At 39.4% G+C, this 24,811-nt stretch overlaps 1 protein-coding gene across 1 annotated transcript in view; it reads left to right on the top strand.

The window, feature by feature from the left end:
- Positions 1–24,811, top strand: part of LOC136664065 (NALCN channel auxiliary factor 1) — a 114,728-nt gene that overhangs the window by 84,849 nt on the left and 5,068 nt on the right. Inside the window, exon 2 of the mRNA XM_066641098.1 lies at positions 21,627–21,798. Coding sequence (XP_066497195.1) covers positions 21,627–21,798 — 172 coding nt within the window. The remainder of the gene's footprint in view (positions 1–21,626; positions 21,799–24,811) is intronic.

Below are 24,811 nucleotides of genomic sequence, written 5' to 3'. Positions count from 1 at the left end.
TCAGAAACTGTTCACCTCCCAAAACGGATGAGAACATTTGAGTGTCCAAACTGAATGCCTCTCATGTGATGAGTGGAATTAAGATTCAATTAGCATAGGGATATGATGCAGCAGTGAAGGAGATGTAGCTGCATCCACTATACATTTGAACAGGTATAGTCATTATATGCAATATACTAAATGCTGTGAATAAGGCCTGCACTGTCATCACCGTAAGCAGCTGATTCATGCGTATTAGCTCTAATGAAGTAATATAATACTGAATTCTGTACCACTTCAGATGGATGAAATATGGTTGAAATAATAAACATTAAAAATGAACATAAAAGCCGAGCACTGACTAAATAGTCTCCTATTCTGGAGTGCAATAATCGTAATATATTTTATCAGTCACAACATGACTGATGCTGCTGTTGTTATGTCGGCCAATACCATGATTCTGATGTTGTACACATGCTGCTCTCATATTATAACTAAATGTCACATTATAATTATTGATACAGTGCTGTTGAAAAGTTTATAGTCACAAAAAAGGAACGTTAGATGATGAATATGGCTACATCCCAGGTAAATAGATTATGATAAAATTTTTCTCCATAATTTAATTTAGAAAGGTAAACTGGGGTAGTTTATATTGAATTTTATATTCAATAAATGTAAAGTGAGATTATTAATTTTTACTTTTTACGGCTTGTATGGCTCTATATATATTAAAATAATAATAAATTACAAATTAAAAAATAAATCCAGCATCTCAGATTATTATAATGTTTCATAATATCAAACAGAATATGTTGTACAATACAGAAAATTCTCCTTCTGGCAGGTATATTAATTTATGCACTCAATATTTTGTTGTGGCTCCCTTACCATGAATTTCTGCATCAGTGAGGCATGGCATGGGATCAATCAGCTTGTGTCACTGCTGAGATGTATTTGAAACCCAGGTCACTTTGATAGTTGCATTCTACTGATCTGTATTGCTGGGTTGGGTGTTTTTCATCTTCCTCTTGACAATACCCCATAGAATCTCCATGGGGTTCAGGCCCTGAGAGGTAGCTGATCAATCACACACATTAATATCATGGTCAGCAAAATCATTTAGTAGTAGTTTTGATGATGTGAGCAGTTGTGACGTTCTGCTAGAAAATGAAATTTGCATCTCCATAAAGCTTGTCATCAGATAGAAGCATGATGTGCACTAAAAGCCTCCTGGTAGATGGCTGCATTGACTAACACCAGCAGATAACCACTGATACTACACACTGATTTTCAGACACAATGGATTCAGTGCCTCTTCACTCTTGCTTTAGACTCTATATCCTTGATTTTCAAATTAAATGCCAAATTTACATTCATCTGAAAAGAGGACTTCAGAGCATTTTTGGAGCACAGTCTAGTTACTTTTCCCCTTTGTTAAGATGCTTCTGATGTTTTGTCTGGTTATACTGGAATACTCTCAGTTGTAGACATCTGTGTGGTGGCTCTCGATGCACTGATTCCAGTCTCAGTCCACTCCTTGTGAAGCTCTCCCAAGCTCTTGAATCTGCTTTTCTTGACAATCCTCTCAAGGCTGTGTTTATCCCTGTTGCTCAAGCACCATTTCCTACCACATTTTCCCCTTCCAGTCAACTTTCCATTAATATGCTTTGATACAGCACTTTGAACAGCCAGCCTTTTCAGGATTGATTTTCTATGGCTTCTGTGGCTTACCCTCCTTGTCGAGGGTGTTGATGACAATCTTCTGTAGAACTGTCAATTCAGCAGTCTTCCCCATGATTGTGGTTGGGTGGGCTGAACCGTTTGTTATTGATAAATAGTAATTTACTCAAAGTTAAAATGAAATATAATAATTGAGATACTGGATTTATGATTCAATATGTTTCGTTCTATTACAGCAGGTAAAAGTGGCCCAAATGTCATGCTTCTCCATATATGACACAGATATGTCGTTTGTGTGGCTGTGTGAAATTGAATCTGACTGGAGATGTGACAGTTAGTGCGGAGCTTAGGTTAAGAGAGGCTTTTTCCTCTATATATGTCTGTTTTGAGCCTCAGTTCGCTGGAAAAGTGTGCTGTGATGTGTTAAACCAAGTGCCTATTAGCTGGCCAGCTCTGCTTCTATGTGTTTAGAACTCCACACACACACACACACTCACACCCTACCCACAGTAATACCATATATTGCAATAAAATTTTGAGACTGTATGTCGGTAAGAAAAATGTGGATACCGCCCATCCCTAATATGTGGTATTGAAATCTGATCCATATCTGATCTGTGGCAATGCGATTTTGTCTCAATGGTCAGATCGGAATTCATGTGACATTTATGACACTCTAGCGGTTGACAATGAGTCCGGTCCAAATAATTTATTTTAGTTTGGCCTTTAGACCATGGAAAAGTTGTGAAAGCAAGCTCTTAGCAAGCTCCTGTCTCTCATTTATGAGAAAATAGATCTCATGGAAATAGTGCTCATTTGGAATGAAAAAAAATTAAAGATTTATTTTGCGAGTTTTGTCTATCTATGAAATAATAAGTGCTTTGCATGGAACATACATATTTCATTCTGTTCAGAGCCTGAAGCATTGTCTTTGTGCCTGCGTGTCAGTTTAGGAGCATGATCTGTTCGCATGATCTGTTCGCATGATCTGTCATATATAGGTCACATTATATAAACAGTGTGAACAGCAGAAACAAAAAAATTTATATGATCACAAAATCAGATTTGGGCCACTTTTACCTGCTGTGTGAATGTTACAGTTTTAAAACAATTCCTTCAAAGCCAATTGGTGTAATTTATTTTATCATAATTTTAAAAGTTTGGTGTCTAGTTTATGCTGTTTATCTATGCACTATTTACACCGTTACTAACTTGTCAAAGCCAAATTACTGTTCTTCATAATCTTCTTCGACATGTGAAGTATAATTATTAGTACAATCCAAGAGTGCTAAGAGAGTTAGAGTATTTCTGGCATTTGTGTATTTTCTTGTACTGTGAGCTGGCTGCTGAATGTGGCTTAGGCTTCCTCATGAACACGTGCACATACACACCCCTAGAAGCAGCCCACTGATTCAATCAGGATTAACAAAGCAGGGCTTTTTTGCAGCTGTGCAAAGATAGAGAAAGATAGATTTCTTATCCTTGGTCTTCTACATCAGTAAAGGAGGAGAGAGGAGAAAGGAAGGGCCCTGGGGTGAGAAGATGCCTGTCACCATAAGCAATGGGACTTCCGCACCCTATTAAAAAGATGCATTAGCCCCAGCACGCTAGCTGCTAATGGCTCCAGAGTTTGGACGACTTTCTCCATTATTAATATGCTTTTGCGGTTATGGAGTTATTCATCTGGTAATTAAAGTGAGAGAGCACATTGATTTCCAGTGAGTCCACAAGCTCTCGCATGGAACCACGGCGCCCTGTTGTGTGTTGTGAAGTGATCCATCTCTCTGCTTGAGATCACTGTCGACCTAGACCACTTCTGACAGCCTACGCTGTCTGTCACAAGCTATTGAGCTTTGAGTTTGACTGTAATGTTTATGGTTGAGGTTACAAGCTACTACATGTAGTGCTTCCTCACTAATGCACATCGTCTGTCAACAGCAATGATTGATCTGAGTCTTGGACCTAAGTGAAAACAGAAATCTGTCATAAAAATTACTGGACTAACAATATTGCATGTCTATTTGAATTAAAGCAAAAGTATCAAGAGATTTAAGAACAGGTAATGTAAAAATACTTTAAGTTCTATGACCTTGATGAATCAATTCTCTTACGATGACCTGTTTAGCTCACACAGTCATACCTGTCAATTCTGAATAAGCAACCACAACAACAAAATAAACATATTCATTCATTCACTCATTCATCGTTTTTTCCGCTTGTCCATTTCAGGGTATAAAATAATTAAATAAAAAGCTAATTTAATTTTTTAAAGATGAAATCTGGAATTCTGTTCATGTGTAATTCTAGTATACCGGGAACTAACTACCCAGTTCAGCACATCAATCTTTTCCCGCAACACGTGGCACAACACACTGGGAATAAGTGAACTAAATAATGGGAACTCCCACAGACAACAATAATGCATCAGTCGTTGCACTGGGCGGCACAATAGCACCACAGGTACTCAGGTAGAACTGCTATAACACAGCTCCAGGGTCTAGGTGTTGGGGGTCGATCCCTGTCTTGGGTCACTGTGAGGAGTTTGGTGTCTTTACCCAGTGAGTACATGGGTTTCCCTGCAAAATCTAGGGCTGTCCTGATTGCCATTTATAGGAATTCGGAGCTTCAACATTTGGCAATATGAAAATTTGGCAAATATTTAAATTTTTTGAGTGTGGTGGGGATGGGCGTACTTTTAGGTACGCTGACAAAACAAACTGTGGGTTTGAGTGGTACACATTTAACATGGCAAAATATTGTGCTTCATTCGTACAAGAACATTAACATCGATAAGCCTGAATATGAGTGGAGCGGGGTGTTTCCAATAAGAAAAGTGCTTTTTTTTTTTTTTAACACAATACTGGAGAGCCTGAATATGGCTGGAATAGAACCTTTATCAATAGCCTACATTTACAAATATCCAAGCAAACACATACACATTAATAAATAAAACTCTAATATCCAAATATGGGGGGCAGCCCTACCACAATCTAAAAACATGCTGGTAGGTGGATCAGCAATTCCAAAGTGTACAAAGTTGCGAGTGTGTGCAGTGGGTGTTCCTGCATCGCACCCAGTGATGCTGTATAGACTATGGACCCACCAGGACTCTGAACAAGATCAAGTGGTTAGAGAAAATGAATGAATGAATAAATAAATATAGTCACAGTGTAACCTTTCATCTTGTAACATTTAGGTAGAAAGGAGCTTGTGATTTGGACTTTGGGATTTCAAGTCTGTTAAATGAAGTGACAAATTTTATGTCATTCTACCTATGTCAATACATTAATACATACAGTACTGCGCAGAAGTCTTAGAAGTCAAATAATATGAACTGCCACGAGGAGAGATATGGATAAAGTTAAACCAACACATTCACACTTACTAGAATAATGCTATTTGGTTTTATGTTGTTTGTTGTTTGTTTTTTAAATATATAGCTTTTTAAATCTCATAATCTCTGTTGCCTAAAACTTTTGCACAGTACCTCTGGTCTAGCATATCTAGTTAACAGGCTAAAGACTGCTGATAGATGAATATGCTTCTGCTTCTGATCACGTGTGTGTGTGTGTGTGTGCTGAGGCTTTTCCCTAGTTCTCTTATATAGAGGGGCCGTCTACTCTACACAAATGTGGAGAAACATGCACTTGCGAGTCTGCAGGCTCTTATGGGGGTTTAATGATGAAAAATATTATATGCGAGAAGATGAATTGACATATTTGGTGGAATACAGATGACATACTTACACGGCGAAACATTAGGCTTCATTTTAGAGATTTATTACAAGGCTTGAATGTGTATCATCACTGTCGTGCTGTTTACTCACGTAATTGAGTGCTTGTGTTCAGTATGTTTTATGGAACCTCACTAGCTTAAGCCAACAATAAGCTATGTAAATATGTCTGCCTCCTATCACTTACTCTCACCCTCCCCCATTCTCGCCTGCACTCACTTTCCTGCTCTGCCTTGGAGTTATCAGGAGGCCTGTTGTGAGGTGTGGTTGTGGTCTATTTCTAGAATTTGCTGACAGGTGGAACATGTGAATATATGCATGGTTAAAGCTGTGTATTTACTGAACTGTCTGCCTTCCTTCATACTGAATGTGCATTAGCCTGTGCCACACTCTTTATGGAATATCAATGTTTGAGGATCCTATTCCAGCCAAAGCAGAGGGTGTGGAATGACTGGTCTGCTTTGCTTAAATGGCGTTTTAATTAAACAGCATGTTCCAGTAGCTGTGCTTTGAAGAGAGTTACATTTTACCATTGGCTTTGATTCACCTCTGCTATATCCACTCACATAGCACACACAAATACACGCACACACAAAGCTACACACACCTCGGATAGCCTTTGATGATGTAGCCTTTGCTTCGTTTGTTGTTTTAGTGGGAAAGATCCACATGTCTGATTATAGCCTATCTGTTCCTTTAATGGGGTTCACGTAATCTCTGTAACGTCAGATCAGCTCACCCTGCCTTGGCTAGAATGCCAAGTCGATAAGCTTTTTATTGGTGCAGCTTTATTTGTTGTTTTTGAAGATATCTGGGATATTTATTCTTGCTGTATTCAATTCCACATGGAAATCTGCATTTTTTATTTTATATATTTTTATTTATATATATATATATATAAACCATGTGTTTCCAGGTGTCAATTGTTTGTTTAATACATCGTTTGACGACAGCAGCTTCACGTTGTGTGTGAACCAACAGAAATGGGCCAACAGAAATGCTCCAAAATTAATTGTAATACATTTTTTACATTGACTTTTACTGAAAATTAAGAAGGTTTTTTCCTTCTCTGCTGAAAGTGAATTTGAATATGAACCTGTCCCATTTTCTGCAAAACTTCAGAAAATCAGACCAACCACTCAGAGTGCGGTTACATGTTTGCAGACCAAACAAATGATCAGGGAAACTGTGGCTAAACAGCTCGTCTTGTTTGTAGCAAAACACACAGGCTTAAAGAACAAGCAACACACTGACTACTAAATATGGTGGTTAAAGAAAATATAATGTATTTTAATGGGAGGAGCAACACACAGAAGAAGTCAGACGTGATGTGAAGGTTTACTCTGTGTACAGTACTGTGCACAATTAAAGCCTATTCATACTATAGTTCCTCATAAATATAAGCACAGCACTGAAACTCCAGTTAGATATTAGAAATAACTTCTAGCAGAGGTGCATCTGACCTACTTGTGTGCATGTGGGAGTGCGTCAAACAAGTGGTTCATGTAATGCCCATGTGTCCACTTCTTTTCAGTGTGAAGAGGATGAGCGTTAAGCTAGTGTGATTAGCCATTAGCCATTTGATATTTATGAATGTGTGTCTGTTTGCAGTGCAATATAGTGTGTGTGAGCACATTTCCTTTATCTTTGTGTGGATCTATGCACATTTGTGTTCAGCGTAACCTTGCACCAGAGGCACTGGTAACGTCTTTGTCTTTGAGGCCATTTGTCATCCGCCTGCTGCAGCACAGACTGCAGAGTCGAGGAGAGGGAGAGAGCGCAAGAGCAAGAGAAAGAGAGGGAGGAGGAAAGGGCTGGCATTAAAACTAATTATGACTCCGCATCCTCAGATCTAATAAACACAACTGTCCTTTTCTCTCAGCATCTTCCTATGTAGAACACAACATAATTGGACAGCTCAGTGCACTTGAAGGAGGACATTTACTGAAGCCCAAATCAGCAGGCACTGTGCTGAGAGATGAGAGGAGGAGTCTGGACTATCGTACCCTCTAGGAGATAGTGCCCATGTTTCACTACTCTGGAGCTGAGGATGCTTCATTTTTAAGACTAAGTTCAGGGGAAGACCATGCCTAAAGGTGCGTCATCTTAGACATTCAGACTCGAATTGCAGGCCCACATTGATTTTCATGTATAAACCATTTTCATGATATAAAGGGAAATCCCAGACTCTATGGGGCCACTCTCTGAGTTCACATTGAGAACTTGCATGAACAAAATGACCATGTATAAATCCAAGGTGAGGGGTGGTGGACTAGGGGGCGGGTGGGGTGTTGTCTAGGGCTTTTGTCCACTGCGGTATATGTGGAGTTCAATATGTAATTGTGTGAGGGCTATTCAGTTTTATGTGTTTTAAGTGAACGGCTGAGGGAGAGAAGAACAAGAGAGCATGTTTGGTGAATTATATGAGAATTAATGGAGGAACTGCTCCATGGCAGGCTGTATATATACTCACACACCAGTTACTGCCTGTCATGGAGCAATTTCTCTATTGACTCTCTTACAATTCAAACATATACATTATATATATATATATATATATATATATATATATATATATAGAGAGAGAGAGAGAGAGAGAGAGAGAGTGAGGTTGTCTGTTCAATTAAAACACATGCGGCAGAGGCATAGTGTGGTGCAAGATACTGCAGGGTAGGAAGGAAGAAGGTAAAGGGGTTCACGTTTCAGGATATATTTCATTAACATGCTAATGTTTTCCTTGTCAGTTTTTTTTACAGCCATGAACATTATAAAAGTACAAATTTTATTCCATAGTGTCCTGTTATAATGTGCCATACAGTTTACATAGTTTAGGTATCACACTAAACACAAGCTTATATCTTAGTGACAATACAAAACACAGTATGATACAATGCACTGATAAATAATGTATAATGTCACATTCATTTTGTGTGCTTCATTGTAAAGAGGCACACATTGATCGAAATCACAACCTGAATCATGACCTGAAAATGTGAACTTGTTGATTTTGTACATGAAAGGTAACTTGTAAATAAGTAAATGTAAAGATTTTTGGAAAGGTGCTTTGTAGGGATGGGTAGGGATTTGTAGGGATAGAAAAATATTATCGCGTAAACCACACACGTTTCTGAGAGAGCAAATTTCACAGACTGCTGCTGGAGGGACAGAGAAGTTAGAAAATAAGCAAAATAAGACATGCTCTACACTGTTTAGAAGCATAGCAGGCCGGCTAACAGGCACTTGTGGTTAAGCACACCACATCAGATGATTTTTCCAATAAAGTGAGGCTCCAGTCACACATACTCAGAGGATAAAGCCTCATACATGTAAGCACAAAGTTGAGTATTTTGTTTGCTTTCAACTTCTTTCCTCTCTCTTTTAACCCAAACTCAGCACTAAACTCAACTGCGGTAGGCTACTGATCTTGTGTTTTCATTTTCAGACTGTGACTTCACAAGTCTGTGATTTGACACAACACAAGTCAAATTTGACACACCACACACAGGTCATAAACACCACCTTCATTTTGAAACATCATCCATATTTTTAAATACAGTATTACCATCATACTGCCCAATCCTAGTGCTTTGGTTAATATAAATTTTTGATTTGCTTCAGTTATAAAAATAAGATCAGATGAACAAAGCGAATTAGTTACAGTTAGAAAGTATCCAGATCATTTGCAGTCAAAAAACAATAGAAAGCAAAACCCATAATATACTGCATTATAAATCTAAGCATATGGCAAATATTTGACAATAAACTTGTATTGAGGCAAGTATTGTGATTATACTGTATATTGCATTGTGGGGACTTCCATCTCTTGCCTAGGGTAAAAGCAATCTTTCTCTCTCTCTCTCTCTCTCTCTCACTCTCTCGCTGGCCTGGTCTTATATTTCTGAGCAGGCGGCCAGGCCCCTTTCTGCTTGGGGCCTAATCTCTCAGTGTTTTTCTCTTATCTTGTCGTTCTAAAGCCAGTCCTGATATTGATTCCCATTGTAAGGCAAGCCAAGGGGCTGACTGTAATCTTGACATATTATAGCTTTATTGAGTGGGTTTGGGCAAGCGGTGACACAGGCCTGTTGGACAATCAGCGCGGCCACCCCGGCATATCCACACATTCTACAGCTTTAAAGCTAAAACACAGGCCTATACTTGGCATGTAGTACAGCAGGTAATGCAAAAGCAGCAGGAGAAAGTAGTAGCAGAAATTGAGAGAGATATAATCCAGACTGGTCCCTATTTGAGTGGAAGAGTAAAACAGTAAACTTAAAGTGAAAGGAAAAGAAAACACTGACCAGGATCATTGTGTTTGATTCAAAATGCTTACTGACTGGGAGGTGTTCACAGGCAAAGACAAATGTTGCAGAAGGAAGTACTGATAAACAATAGCATTCACCTTGCCATGTAGCTGCAAACTCCTGCTGAAGGGAGGGGAAAAAATCGAATGCTTCATCCTCCAAACTAAGTTGACTTCTTCTCAAACTGGATAATGCACACAATGTCTCCCCTTTGACCAGACAATGTTACATATTCTCTCATTACAAAATGTGAACTTTGGACCAGTTCTCCTCTTCTCAGTCTGAATTCTCTCAGATGGTGAGACATTCTGTGCTGAGACCTTGCATATTCAGCACTGAATTAGCAAGTAATTCCAGATGCAGGGTTGAACCAATTCCCAATCAAGAGCTTCCGTAACATCCTGTTCTCTCCTGCATCATATTGGGAGACTTGCATCAATCAGCGTCATTGTAAAGCTTCAATTATCTTAAAAATCATAGTCTTGGAATTACCACCTTACATTGGTTGAAAGGAACGTTGCTTTGGTTTTCATCTAAACAACTTGCTTTCATAGGGTTTCAATCAAATGGGAGTAGCTCACCATGATTACAGTTTTGCCAAGTTTAGCATAAGGGCCAGATTAGTAACAATAACTGATATATTTCAATATTTTTCATCACAACTCTTTTCATTAAATTGGCTTGTGTTACTTTAATCTGAAACAAATAGTGGGCTTCATTCATGAAACATTTTGTGTTTGTAAAAACACAAGCAAAGTGTGCATAATTTATGAGTAAAATGGGCACTCCCAAAACATTTCCACCTGATTTTTGGTAGAATTTGTGTATGTTGGTGAATACCAAATGATCGCAGATTGGGAGGACATTCATGTTTCTTTACAATTAACATACATTTTTTTTTGCGAGTACACTGCTCTGTGCTGAGTCACACACAGACTTTAGCAGGAGAACAGCAGGAGAGAAAAAAAGCTCGAGTATGGATCTTTTTACACGAGTATTGATCAATACCAGCATTGGTATCAATATTATCGATATTTGGATCGATCCGCCCACCTCTAATTCATACACATGAATATCAGATTACATAAATATAAGAAATTACAGCAAAAAACATTCAAAGCTTCTACAGAAAAGTAAGAAAAATATTCTGAGTGGAGATTAACATTTTATTGAATGTGCATTCAAATCAGCATATTCTGATATTCTATAATTCATAATCTGATATTCTGTGTGTGAATGTGTTGGTTTCACATTTTCCACATCTCTCATGTTAGGCCATTATTATTTGGTAATCATCCAATAATGTTTAAGAAATATTTCATAATGTTAAACCAAAAGTGTGTTGTCGATTTAACATATGATCAAGGAAATATCAAGTACATCTGGAAACTTAAATTTCTGAATGTGAACCATCCACACAGCCAAATTTAATCTGAGCAATAAATAAATAAATACATTTTAAAATAAATAATTAATTACAAAATTGATGAACGAGGCTTGTAATGCAAACAAAGCCTCACATTACCAAGCTGAAGTGACTCAAATGAATTTAGTACTACTGTACAGTTTACTGCACATTTTCAGGATCATCAGGATCAAATTCATTACCTGATACTCCCATCACACCATGTACTTTTATATTAATTATGGTCTAACAAACAACCTTTTTTCACAATAAATAAATTAAATAATTTTAATTGTTCTTTGAAACATTGTTGGTGTGAGACCTTGACATAGCCAAACGCTTGCCTTGGCTAGTTCTGGCTTTGTCTGATTTGGTTTGAGCTGTGTTTTAATATTTAATTAGCTCCGTGGTGTGTAATAAAGTTCTGCATGTTGGTAATGATATTTGCATGGCACAAGCGGGCTACATTAAAGCCTTTATTAAAAGATAGACTACAGGAAGCAAGGGAGGGGGGTGGGGGGTGTCAAACTGTTCACTTTCATAGTCTCTATCAGCCCTTCTCCCTCTCACTGCTGCCCCCACTCATTCACTATTGTCCTATTCCTGCTCTCTCTCTCTCTCTCTCTCTCTCTCTCTCTCTCTATCTCTCTCTCTCTCTCTCTCTCTCTCTCTCAGTGTTATCTAGATCTGATGAGAAACAAGGGTTACCAAGCCAACAGCTGTGTGTAAAACAGCTCTGTTTAGTCTGTTTCCGTTGCTTAGCACTAAGGCACCTCCTGTTTAGTTACTAATCTCAGTAACCCGCTGTAACCATACTGCAGCTTTGACTGCAGAGACAGCTACTGGGCAGTTACTGTTAAAGAATCCCTTTATTGTTATGATCCACTGTATATGTTAATGCACTCATTGTCTTGAACTTTAAGCACATAAGACAAATAAGTAACACTTCTTCATTTAACATCATATGCAGCATGCTCCATCAAGAATTAAAAGAGTACTGATTATACACCAACAGGTAGTGTCACTCACATGCAGCTCTAGGGTCCTGGAGTTGTGGGTTCAAACCCTGCCTCAGGTCACTGTCTATGAGGAGTTTGATGTATTCTGCCTGCGGGTGTGAGTGACAAGATGAATGTGCCATATGATGGACTGGCCCCTGTCCAGGGTGTGTTCCTGACTGGCCAATGTTTCCGGGTAGGCTGTAGATCCATTGCAAACCTGAAATAAATGAATGGATGAATGAATTAACTCCTTAAAATAAACAAAACATTAAAACACAACTAACTGTTGAAAAAAATAAGTTCTTTAAGTAAATTCTTGCAAGCTCCACAAAAGATCCCCAGTGGGCATTTCCCCAAAAAAATACCAAGCATTTTATAATAAATATTATATAAATTATTAGCCTAAATAAAATAATTTGTTTGATGGTCTGCAAAGCTATTAAACATAATTATTGACAGTAAAACGTTTCCATTTAATGGAACAAATGTATACATTATTAAAAATGATTAAAATGTAAATGAAATATTTCTTGTAATGTAAAAGGTTACATTGCTTGTAGTGCTGTATTTGTTTAGATTTTAAACGAGCGACTACATTTTCGTTTGGGCCACCTAACGATTTGAGGTGGGTTAAGTGGGCCGCCATTTGCAGTAGGTTGGGAAAATCTACTCTACAATTTAGCATCTTCAAAACCCAATAAGACATGCTGTTACTGGTATTAAACACTGCCCCTTTTGAAGCATTTTGCTAAATTAGTGAGTTTCAAAAACCCCCAGCATCACCAGGGTTCTCACTCTTCAGAGTTACTTTGTCATTGCTCTCACTTGGTCTTCATTACCTTTCCACTATGAAGGCCCTCTAACCACACTACTGCCTTGTGAAATATTGCCAGTATCTTTGTATCCTGCATAAACAGCCTTTGCTCTGTTTTCTAGTTCTTAACTATGTTTGCCTGCCTGTTTGACTTAGCTTTTCTTTTGCCCTTTAGACCTCTGATGTGTCTTTTGGTCTTCCTTAGAGTTTTTGACCCCAGCTTTGCCTCTGACTAAGTTTTTGTATCTCTGTGTTTTTTTATGAATTAAACTCAGATTAATAGACAAATGGATCCTGATTAGGGATGCACCAATATGTTTATAGTGCATTGGTGTTGTCAATAAAGATATTAATAACCAGTCATTTTAACTTTTTTGTTTAGATAAAGTATTATATACATTGTATGGAAGTCTATTTCCACCACATAAAATGCTTAAAAAAGGGCACCAATATTTTTCATTAAAATGTCAAAATAATGTATTCCCTCAATATATTCACTTAGTATTACACGATAATCAGATATTTAGAATAGCAACCTACATATTAATATTTGTAGTTTTTCATTGTATGTTTATTAGGTGTACACAATAATAAGATGGATAATTTAGGTCAGTGCTAGTGAAGTCTGCAAACAACAGCAAATAAGAGACTCAGCAACACAGGCTTACATTGTTTATTTATATATATATAATTTTTTCACTTTCTCAAAGATTTTTCTCTTCTCTTCCGACAGAGCCACCTCACCCACTTTCCTTAAAACAAGAATGATGGCATGTATGGTGCATTCTCAAAGCCAAGAAAATTTATTGAAACATGTTTGTGTGATCATTTCAATTCAAATAATCCAAACCGTGAGACTAATGTATTAGTTGAGCATCATTCATGTCAAAGAAAACCAAAAACAACCTAACTTCCTGTCATTTCCAAATGATTAAATGCAAATATCGGTAGTTCTTTTCACAACAGCGGGAATATGTCACACGCCCACAGACTGGTAAAGGCTGCTTAAAAGTCCCATCCCTTTCAGTGACAATCTCTAATGTGTGTATTACTAGTGTACTGTATCGCTGTAGATGTTCAGTGTTTATCACTGCACAAATGTACCGTGAGCCGCCTGCTTGAGCTAGATTCTAATTAGCTTGTGTTCTTTGGTGCAGTAACGCCTCCAGTTGAGCTGGGCTTTGTTTATTTCTGCTATTCAGGCTGGTTATGGTAATTTGTGGTGTTACAGGGGATCACTGGTGCGCTCAGCTCAGTCTGTTTGCACAGGGCTTTTATAAATTGCAGCATTTCATGTAGCAGTTTTGGAATGTTTGGCCTGATCTCACAGATAAAGGTCTTGTGCATGTGCTAATTCAGAACTTAAATGCATATGTACTCTCTTAGGCAATTACCGTTTTGTGATTTTAACCTTATGATTACTGTACATTTAAGTATTTCACACCCCAAAGTGTGCTGTTCATATAAGCCTGTTGGTTTTTTATGAGCTTACATGTCTTTAACTGAGACTAAAAAATTGGGATATTCTCTGCTTCATTTTTCCTCCACTCCTGCTGATTTAATCAACTGTGGCTGTGTGTGTGTGTGTGTGTGTGTGTGTGTATAGCCATCTACAGGGCTGAAATTTGCAGCATGACCTGTGACCCTGGGTGTGTATTAATGCGCTCCCGCAGCGGTGAATGCCCCGGGGACACTCTAGCCCACATGTGTGTAACCCCCCAGCCATGACCCGCAGCCTTCATATCCTCACAAGGGTTGACTCACTGCGGCTCTCAGCAGCAGTGACTCAGTCTCTGACCGCTCCTCTTTTTTCCAGAGATTGGCCCCATATAACATGGATGCCTATGCTGTTTCATATGACACACAGAAACACTCACCAGGCCTTTCCCTCTCGCTGTCTTACAGGGCTTGACCCCTGGTCTGAGCCTCTAATGTGTTCTAATGGAGGGTCTGGCACTGCCACAGAACGAGAAAGAAATGAATTGAGCAAGAGATGAGAGGGGCGTTCCGAAGTTCGACTCGAGGTTAGAGCCACTGTCTCACACTGAGGCATACTGGGGGAGAGACATAGTAGAGATGGAGGCTTTTAAAAACCAATTCTGCGACTGCAGAAAGGCACTCCCTCAATTACAGTGTTAGCCCCCCTCATAATGGAATAATGCAATCCTCATGGAGAGCTTAGCTAATGGTCGAAAACAGGACGTTAAACACAGTCGCGCAGATAAATAAAAATGCTGGATGAAAGGATGAGCGATTGGGGAGAGAAAGAAAGAAAGAAAAGACAGAATGAAAGACGGTAAGGAAGAAGTAAATGAAGCTGGGAAAAGCTTGCTTACAAAAGAGGAGCGCATGTGTGTGCCCTACTCTTCTTCCCTCCATTTCATTACTGCTGTATGTGTGAGGCTCTGTGGTCATTCATCATGTGCGGAGCTGGGCCAGGAGCAGTTTTAGTGCTGGCTGGCGGGTGTGGGCAGGCCTGCTGGACTGTGGGCAGGCAGCTGTGGGGCTGAGGAAGTAGGCCACAGTCAGACTGTGTCTCAGCCTCACTCCCACTGCCCCTCAGCCATCTCCTGCAGTCCCTCCGCTCCTCATATTAATGAGCTCACACCATCACAGCCGCCTCAGCCTGCCGCAAACTGGGAGCAAAAAAGTGACACAGCCTTCTTTAAAGGAATTCTCAGGCGTTTTTCAGCTTCAGTTCTGTCTGCTGCATCTGTAGCCTACAATCTATTCCCACAGACAAGCTTGTATTTACCAAGAGAACAAAGCCAGTTCATTTAAAATGCACAGCAATGGGCAGATGATTCATTGTCCACAAAGATTGTTTTCTTCATGGCAAGAGGCTGTATGCTACAGATGCTTCAGATGGAGATTACATTTAAAAATTCTGAAGTATTGTTTTGAGGACTGTCCTTGAATTTGCCCTTATTTCCCTGCTCTGTTTTCCCCAAACCCAGATGTAGGCTATATCTTGGTTTCAGAACAGACAAGAAGCTTTTTTAGCACAATTCAAAAATGTGCGACTAAATGCGCAGTATCTGGCTCATGGAGTACTGTGAGACTGCGACAGGGCTAAATTTGATGTCTAAAGTAGCCCAATCGATAGATTAGCTGGGCCGGGGGGCTGCAGTGCTGATGGAGGAGGCACTGCTTGACAGCTTTGCTGGAGTGTGTGTGGGAGAGTATGTGTACCCTGCAGTAGAAAGGACAATAGCAGCATTGACATTGTCAGAATGAATGAGTTACTGCTGACTGGTGTGAAACTCAAGCATCGTGGCTTCACACTAGCTCCACCTACTGCTCAGTCTGATGACAGCGCGGGCTCTCAGCCTCGGTGGACCAAACCATTCACAGAAGGAGACTTGATAATGGAGCGAATCCAGGACAGGATAGAGTGGTTGATTAAGAAATTATGCAATGAGCATTTTTTTCCCTATACAGTTGCATTAGTCTGTTAGCTTTCATAATTATCTACAAATATACATGATTCCACCTAGTCGCTGTCAAAAGAATAACATGCATCTCAATTTTGTCAATTTTTTGTTTATATTTTACATTGACTTCCACTGAAAGTTACAGTTGTCCTGTAATTTTGTAATTTTTACAGTTACCAATTTAATGGTATTTACCTCACTATTGTCATTTAGATACCTTTTTAAACCATAAATATTTAATTAATATTTTGTTTTATTGTATCTACAAAAAAAATAGTATTATAGTATTAAAAAAGAACAAACAAACAAAAAAAACAAACAAACAAAAAAAAACTAGAACACTAAAGCAATTATGACATGTATGAAATATGCCATTATTAATTTATCCCTATTGGGGTCCATAGACATAAGGAGAACCTATCTGCAGGAGATGAATGAATAGAGAAGTAGAAAGGCTTTGGGCTACCCCACCCTTCCCCCTCCAGCAATAGCTTCATCTGTAATTAATCAGAAGATAAACAGCTGAAGACAGCTCTGCTGAGTGGAAAGATGCCTCTTACTAAAGCCTTTAAAATAAGCAGCAGACAGTGGAGGTTTGTCCAGTTGACAGAAGCAAGCTTGAATGGCTGAGGTAAAGCTGTGGCCTTCATCAGAGTGCAGCTGGGGCTCTGTGCACATACAGCCATCACTCATGCTGTGTGTTTAGCACTGATAATGCATTTATACTCATCTGCCACTTTAGAGAGGGCACCCCTCATCACCTCAATAATGGAGTAAATGGAGCAACGCAAGCAACTACAGAACGCATCAAAGAGGTCGTACTGCGGTCAGACTACAGTAAATACTGTCCCCTCCTACACACACACGCGCAATGGTAACAACGAAGAGTGCACTCTATATATACACACTGCCTATCCTTTGTTATGCACTATCCTATTAAGAGTGACATTATGTAGTGTAATTTGAGAGTTAAGTAGAGGTCTTCAGTGTGTGTGTGTGTGTGTGTGTTACCTTACATATATTTTCAGGACAGCATATCTTGTCTTTATAAGAAAATAAATGAAAATAACACACTGCGTTTTTAAAGGCGTGTAGATAACTACCCTGCTTTTTTTTTTTTTAAACTAGAAGGTTAAGTAATTTCTTTTTAATGACCAAGATTAAGGGTAGGTGCGGGGTTTTGTGTGTGTGTGTGTGTGTGTGTGTGTGTGTGTGTGTGTGTTTTACCCCACAAATAGCTATTAAATAAATTAAATAAATAAATGATAAGTTTAAGCATATTTAAGAATGACAGCCATTGCATCAAAATAAAACAACATTTTAGAAGCCTTTTCCCTCATGATTCTTCATGAAAATTGTTATTTTAACATTTATTCAATTTCTGCAGCTGCTTTTCCCTGTTCTGAGGTTTCTTCTGTTATTTTTTAACTGAGAAATAAACATTTAACAGTATTATTCAGTATTATTTAATGATTCTATTCAAACTGACATTAAACAAGTTAAGATCTTGATAGAAAAAAAACTGATTTAGTTCTTTCAGTGTCTCTCAGGTGGGTTTGGACTTGTGGTGGTGTTATGGAACAAAGGCAGCACTTTAAAATTCATGTAAATACGTCACTTTGAAAGACTGACCTTGTCCAGGGTGTTTCTCTGCCCTGCACCCAGCGACTGTAGATAGGCTACAGACACACCCTGATCAGGATGAAGAGGCTACACTAGGTGGACAAAATAATCAATGAACAAATGCATGATTGTAGAACTTTCTTAATAAATAAATAAATACCATTCCCATTGTCACCATGATCACGTATTTTGCAATAAACCATAAACATTTGCAGACTTTTGGACCACACTACTGTATATAATTTTGAAATGTCTATGTCTCCCAACTCAGAACTGTGTTTTTACTGATAGTGAAGGTATAATACAAGACATTTTGCATGGTTCCACAGCCTGAATAGGCAGAAATACAAACCGGCGAGCGAGAGAGAGAGTGAGAGAGAGTGTGAGTCAGTCAGTCAGTCAGTCTGTCTGGCTTGTCAGCACGTGTTTGAGTCATGAGTGAAGGTTGTGACAGATTCTGCAGTGTGCAGCGGTAGATGCGTCTGAAGGATAGAGCTGCAAACAGGAAGCAGACCTGCCGCAGGCCGTGTTGATGGGAAATATCAGCGATGATGGCACAGATTAAAAGTCCTGATAAAGGATGTGACATTCACGGTCTGACGGACCCATGTGTTTGCACTCCCATCCAGCCTCAGCTGATCTGAGAGAATTAGCCTCTCTTTCCCCTCTCCACCCCTTCCTTTACCTCTCTCTCTGACACATTCTCCTCTTTTTCTCTCTCGTTCTCTCTACAAACATATTACTTTCTCCCTCATTCTCTCTTACTTTTACTATCACCCAGCACTCTCTCCCAATACATGCAGACTTGCCCACACTATGTTACGGCAAATGAGCTCAGGATTAATGTCATCATGTGCCTGCTCCAAATGCCAACAACATGCCTTCACAGCCACCCTCACACTCTCTAGGGCTTGCCTTGTGTGCATGTGTGTTTGTGTGAATTTCTAATATCCTTGGGAATTTTGAAGCATACATCGCCTTCCCTCTCGTTTCTAGTTGTGCAGTATATTAGCATGTGCAGCGACACACACTACAGAGCTCATGTCTGACGTTTTCTTTGTATTTTGTTTCCCTGCATTCTGTATTTGATACATATCAACACTATGACATTTATTATAATCTGGAAGAGAAGAACTAAAAAAAGTGCTAATAATACTAATCCAATTACATATAATCCAAAGTTATAGATTATACTAGCATGGGTATCTGTATTGGCAGAAATGTGTATAACATATCATCATTATCATTTTTTTTTTTGTAATGGTGTTTATAAGCCTGCTGATATATGCGATCATATATAAATAAGCTATGTTCTGATTTCCTGACTACACTGCACCTCATTCACTATGAAAGCTGGGTTAAAACACAACTTCAATGTAAATAGGTGGGCTGTACACTGAATGCCTATATGTGTCAGGGGGTTGTACATCAAAAAAAAATCAGGTTGATTTTTCGATTCTATATGGCCTGGAGAACAAAGCATACATTTGGAAACACTAACATACTGCATTTAAAAAGTAAGGAAAAATCAGTTTTCCAAGACACAGGCTCTTTGATATTGCTTCACTAACCCCTTCAACAAAAGCCAGACAAAAGCACAATGAGTAATGACAAAAATAGTGCTGACCTTGTTGCCGTGACAGATTTCGCCGTGTGTTTGTTCTATTTACGTTTGTTTTTAATGCAGCAGATTGTATAATCTTACGTCACCATGATTACGCTGGTAGAGCTCTGTAATAAACCCAATCTGATAAATATTAGCCTAGGCCAGCATTTCCTCTGTCACATCTATATTGCTGATATAAGCACATAGTGATGTCCTCAGATAACTGTAACAGGATGTCGGCTGACTTTCTGAAAATCTGGTTTTCTTGAATGTCAATCAGGCAAGCCTGGAAGGACCTGGAGTGGAGGCTTTGTTTCTGGTCTTCTGTGTGATCTGTCATCCTCCACTAATGTCTGCTTTCCCCCACGTCTCAGGAGGGATTCATTATGTGAACAGACATTAGCAAACGCCTGCCGAGAGGTTTGCTCCCTGACAATCTAATAAGTGCTTACAGGAGAATGAAAGCAGGAGCGAGAAGGAAATGTGCTTTTTAGAGAGTCCACACGAGTGACGCCACATAAATATTTCATCTCACTGGAGACGTGACATGATGTACAACAGTGTGATGTGAAGTCAGGCGAGACGCTGTGCTTAAGGCCATGCCAGTGATTCATTGCACTCATAATTACAGAAGTTGTTTGGGAAGAGAGTTAGGGATATGTCTGTTTCTCTGCTGACAGAAAAATATTGTAGCAACAAGCTTATCGCATGACCACTACTGATAACTGCTATGACCACCAAGACCCAGCAGTGTTTGTTTATATACACCAAGCTCCCCCTCACATACCTATCTACCAATCTCTTGCTTCTCTGATGTGCTGAATGAGGATGAGAAGGGAGTAGAGGGGGAATGAATCAGCTCCATTAGAGGTTATGATAGGCATGGGGAGATGATGTAATGCACAAGCTTAGCTGTGAATGATGGCTACTGGAAAAACCAGCCAGACGTGCTCAGGCTTTCGGCTACAAAGTGCCATTAGTGCATTAATGCTCATTCATCAAGCCTTTTAATGTGGACTAGATATCAGATTGTGCTAAAAGGAAGCTGTCAAAGCAAATGCTCTTAGTATCATATTTGTATTTCCTTTGTTTGGGTGGCCAGATTCAGACCCATCACGCCTCCATCAGTGCACATAAAGGCCACAGTGTTCAGAGCTGAACCGTTCACTGCTTGTTTGCAAATCCCCTCGTCTGATTACTACGTCTTTTGACAAAGCGGCATTTGTCTATATAAGAGATTCTTTTAACATCCTTACCGAGCTGTGGTGATTTCCACCACGCCATCCTTTCACAGCAGTGAGTCGTCACTGAGCTTTAAACTCTGACAGCCTAACCTTCAACTCCCGCCTGTGTAAAGAGAGAAATCTCCAACACTTTGGTCTCCGAGGCTTGATGATTCACAGGGAGCCTGAAGTAACATCATGCATTTCTTTTTGAGAACGCAAAAGGTTTTGACAGAGGATTTTTCAGAGCATGGTGTGTATGGTTTTGAAATCTGAACTGAGGAAGACATGCTACTTTGTCAAGAAGTGAGAAAGGTTTTAACAGCAAACATTGCTAAACATGATGTGGAGCATTTTCTGTGCCCAAAGTGAGGGGTATTAAAGTTTTACTTTGGTATCAAAGTTGAATGGGCAGTGTGGTGGGCCTAGGTTTGGACATGCAGCCCAAGAATGAATGAATGTCATTGAACATTTACTACACAGATTTAAAATGTGGTTTTAGGGTGGTCTTTCAGTGCAGTTGCTCAGAATCCCCCTTTTGTAATCTTTATTTTAAAAGTATACACATTGTTATTAGGTAGGTATAATGTACAGGGCCTTAGAAACTGGCACAGTGGAAATAGTCAGCGAAGAGAGGATACTGTATGTATGCTGAACTGGAACATTATATGTGGGAGAGGGAGGATGTGTCAGGGTTGCCAAGATACAGGGGTGGGAGGGATTAGGCTATGACCATTACCACAGTACCAATGATGTAACCCATTGCAATGGGCCCTTGCTAACCTGGATTTCTCTCTCTCACTCTCTCTCTCTCTCTTGCACAGACTGTCTACAAACACTGGCTGTGTTCCCAGTACTTCCAGACCACGCAGATGCACTGCAGCAACAGGATCCCATGCAGGCAGTACTGCCTGGAGGTCCAGCAGAGGTGTCCCTTCATATTGCCTGACAATGATGAGCTCATTTATGGTGGAAGCCCTAGTTTTATATGCACAGGTGGGAAATGTGATTGTTTCTGTTGCTTTGTTTGTTTTCATGCTTGGTTGCGTTGCATTGCAGTGCAGAGAAACCTGGGTCCCTGTTTGCATGCTAAAATTGATCTCTGCCTCCACCTGCTGGTCATAAAGAACGTATGGGTAGTTTGGGTCCCAGAGTTAGCAGCTAACTCTGATTTTGTCTGCCTTTTTACGTGTAATATTAGCACATTCAATGCAATCAAAACATTTTGATGATATTCTAATTTATTGAGATGTGCCTGTACTAACAAGAGATGTAACAAGATAACAGGAATGTTCCTTTCTAAGACAAGAGTAAATATCCTGTGTCTGAGTTCAGATATGTGCTGTTATTTCTGGCCATGTGAGTTGAGTCCCTGTTGATATGGACAGAATATTGTATATGACCACTTAGGCCTGTCAGACTGAGGATGGCTGCTAATGAATGGAGATGAAAGCAGAGCCGATTCTCACATACAGGCTGAGTGGTCATGCTCTGTAATCATTTTAAGTCTGCAGAGCAGTGGCAAATTCTTTCTTGCAGTGAAATTTCATGCTACTCACAAACACACACGCACATACATATATTGATGATACAGAAAATATAAGCAACATATTTTCCTGATGCTGTAAGTGGGCAATTACATTTCAGAGCAATTTCACTCATTTTAAACTAACATCAAAAATTATTTGGTCCAAGGGCCTTAAGAGTATCCAGTAAAACAGAGGAAATGAATGAAGGGACTAAAGATCAAGCTCAGTAAAGCCGATACAGATCAGTAAAACATAATATAGAGCTGCACTTTGGAATTTTACAGTTACAGAAGGTACCCATCTGTATCATAATTTGGTAGCCTCTTTTCACCACGTTTTTGTTCTTCAATGGTCAGGACTCCCAAAAGACCACATGGTAATGGATAATGCTATAAGTACCGCAGTGACATAGACCTGGTGGTGGCTTGTTGGTGTCTGTCACTCTTGTATGTGTGAATCAGACATATATGAGCTCCAAGTACCCAAAGTGCCAAAAGTGCTTTGAAGACTTAATCAAAGTATTGAAACTAATGAGCCTAATCATCAATCATCTGATTTAATATTTGTTGACTAAGTGGAAAATGGTATAACATTTTGGTTGAAATAGAGATGGCTGACATGATTATATTTTATGTCAGTACTAACATAAAATATAAAATCCCGTATAAAATATATAAAAAAAGATCCCAGATATCAACTAAAGTATATGCCAGCACAGTACCATACCTACCTGAACATCTGTGGCAAACTTGCCAGTCGGATTTGTACCTTCTTCCAATGGCACAACGGCCCAATAAAGATATAGAAGGATAACAGATCCGCGTCTCATGCGGAAAAAGACTGTCCCAGTGTAATTAAAAAAAGGTGCCATATTTGGCGTAAATGCGGTACGGATCCACAAAGTGGAGAGCTCCACACCCCCCACAGCAGCATTAAAATGCCTCTAGAATATCAGAATCACTTTATTTAGTCTAATGAAAGACTGTTTAATGAAAGACAGTCTAATGAAATACTGTAATCCTAAACCTCCTCACAATATGAAACTGAACATTCATACGTTGTCCACAATATAATTCTCATAATTTTGTATTTCTCACAGTGATTCAGAAAATGCAAGACTTTGAAGCCATATAGCTAATACAAACACTTTTAAAACAGAAATAACTGATGTCCACAATATAATTCTCATAATTTTGTATTTCTCACAGTGATTCAGAAAATGCAAGACTTCGAAGCCATATAGCTAAAACAAACACTTTTAAAACAGAAAAAATTTGTTGATTTTCCATGTAACAAGCAAATACTTTTAACGTTTAAAAGTAACACAACAGTTTTTTTGTGGACCAGTCCACTGGTTTGGGTCATTCAGCCAATGTCCAAAATAGGCCCACATAAATATTTATGCTGTCCAAGTAAAGTCAGAGATTTTGTGCTTTCGGCTCAGGGTCTGTATTACAGAACCAGCCTAAACCTGTAGATGGATGTCAGTAATTAAACGGAGACAGAATTTGGTTCAGTTCTGTCTCGCCTGTCCGAAACTCCTGTCCAAAACGCCCCACTCCAGGTGACTGTGTGAGAGGAGTTTGGTGTGTTCTCCCCGTGTCCACATGGGTTTGTTTCGGGTGCTGCAATATCCTCCCATGGTCCAAAAATACAGTGTATAGCACCATGTCTGGCCTCAGTGTAGTTAACACAATGCACTCTGGGACCTGCAGCTTTATTCCTACATCCACCAGCAATTTGCAATCTCGTGCTTCACCCCACCTACCAATTTTTGTACCCTGCACACTTTCTCGAAAACATTTCCCCTTACACACAAAGTTGTCCAATAATCATGCTAAAACCCTTAGCATCTGATTATGTCTCCATGTATACCAACCCTGTGACAAACTAACTTTACAAGCTGATACAATATGCTCTTCTCTAGATTCTCCCATCGAAGCCACTGGCCCTGTTTTGTCTGTGATGCTACTGTTTCACACCATGCCTCCTCCTCCTCCTGCTCGCAAATAAAAATCATCATTTGCCTTCTCTCTGGTGATGTGGCCTTACTAAAGGCTTTCCATGTATCACCTGACCCAAGACCTGCTCTTCCGCTTTATACATGGCCAATCACATCCCTTAGTTCTAATGAGCTCCTGGCTACCTGCATGGCCACTTTTGGATTCCACTTCCTTCATGTTTTTGTGATTGGTGCCACTGCTTTTACCACTGCCTCTTTCAATCCTGACAAAATAATTTCACGACTCTACTTTGCACATTTAAAAAAAATCAACTAATCTTGTGAGCGCCCTGTGAAGGACTGGCGCCCCCTCCAGGGTTTATTCCCGCCTTGCGCCCAATGATTCCAGCGACCCTGAATTGGATAAGTGGTTACAGATAATCAATGAATGAATGAATAATCTTGTGAGCTGTAACTCCAGTACCCCTCTTTTCCATACCATGCCATACTACTTAAGCACTGCGGTACCCCTACCACT

The sequence above is a fragment of the Hoplias malabaricus genome, chromosome 12 (genome assembly GCF_029633855.1).
Source record: "Hoplias malabaricus isolate fHopMal1 chromosome 12, fHopMal1.hap1, whole genome shotgun sequence".
Classification (NCBI taxonomy): domain Eukaryota; kingdom Metazoa; phylum Chordata; class Actinopteri; order Characiformes; family Erythrinidae; genus Hoplias; species Hoplias malabaricus.
This window is presented reverse-complemented; position numbering and strand designations above follow the sequence as displayed.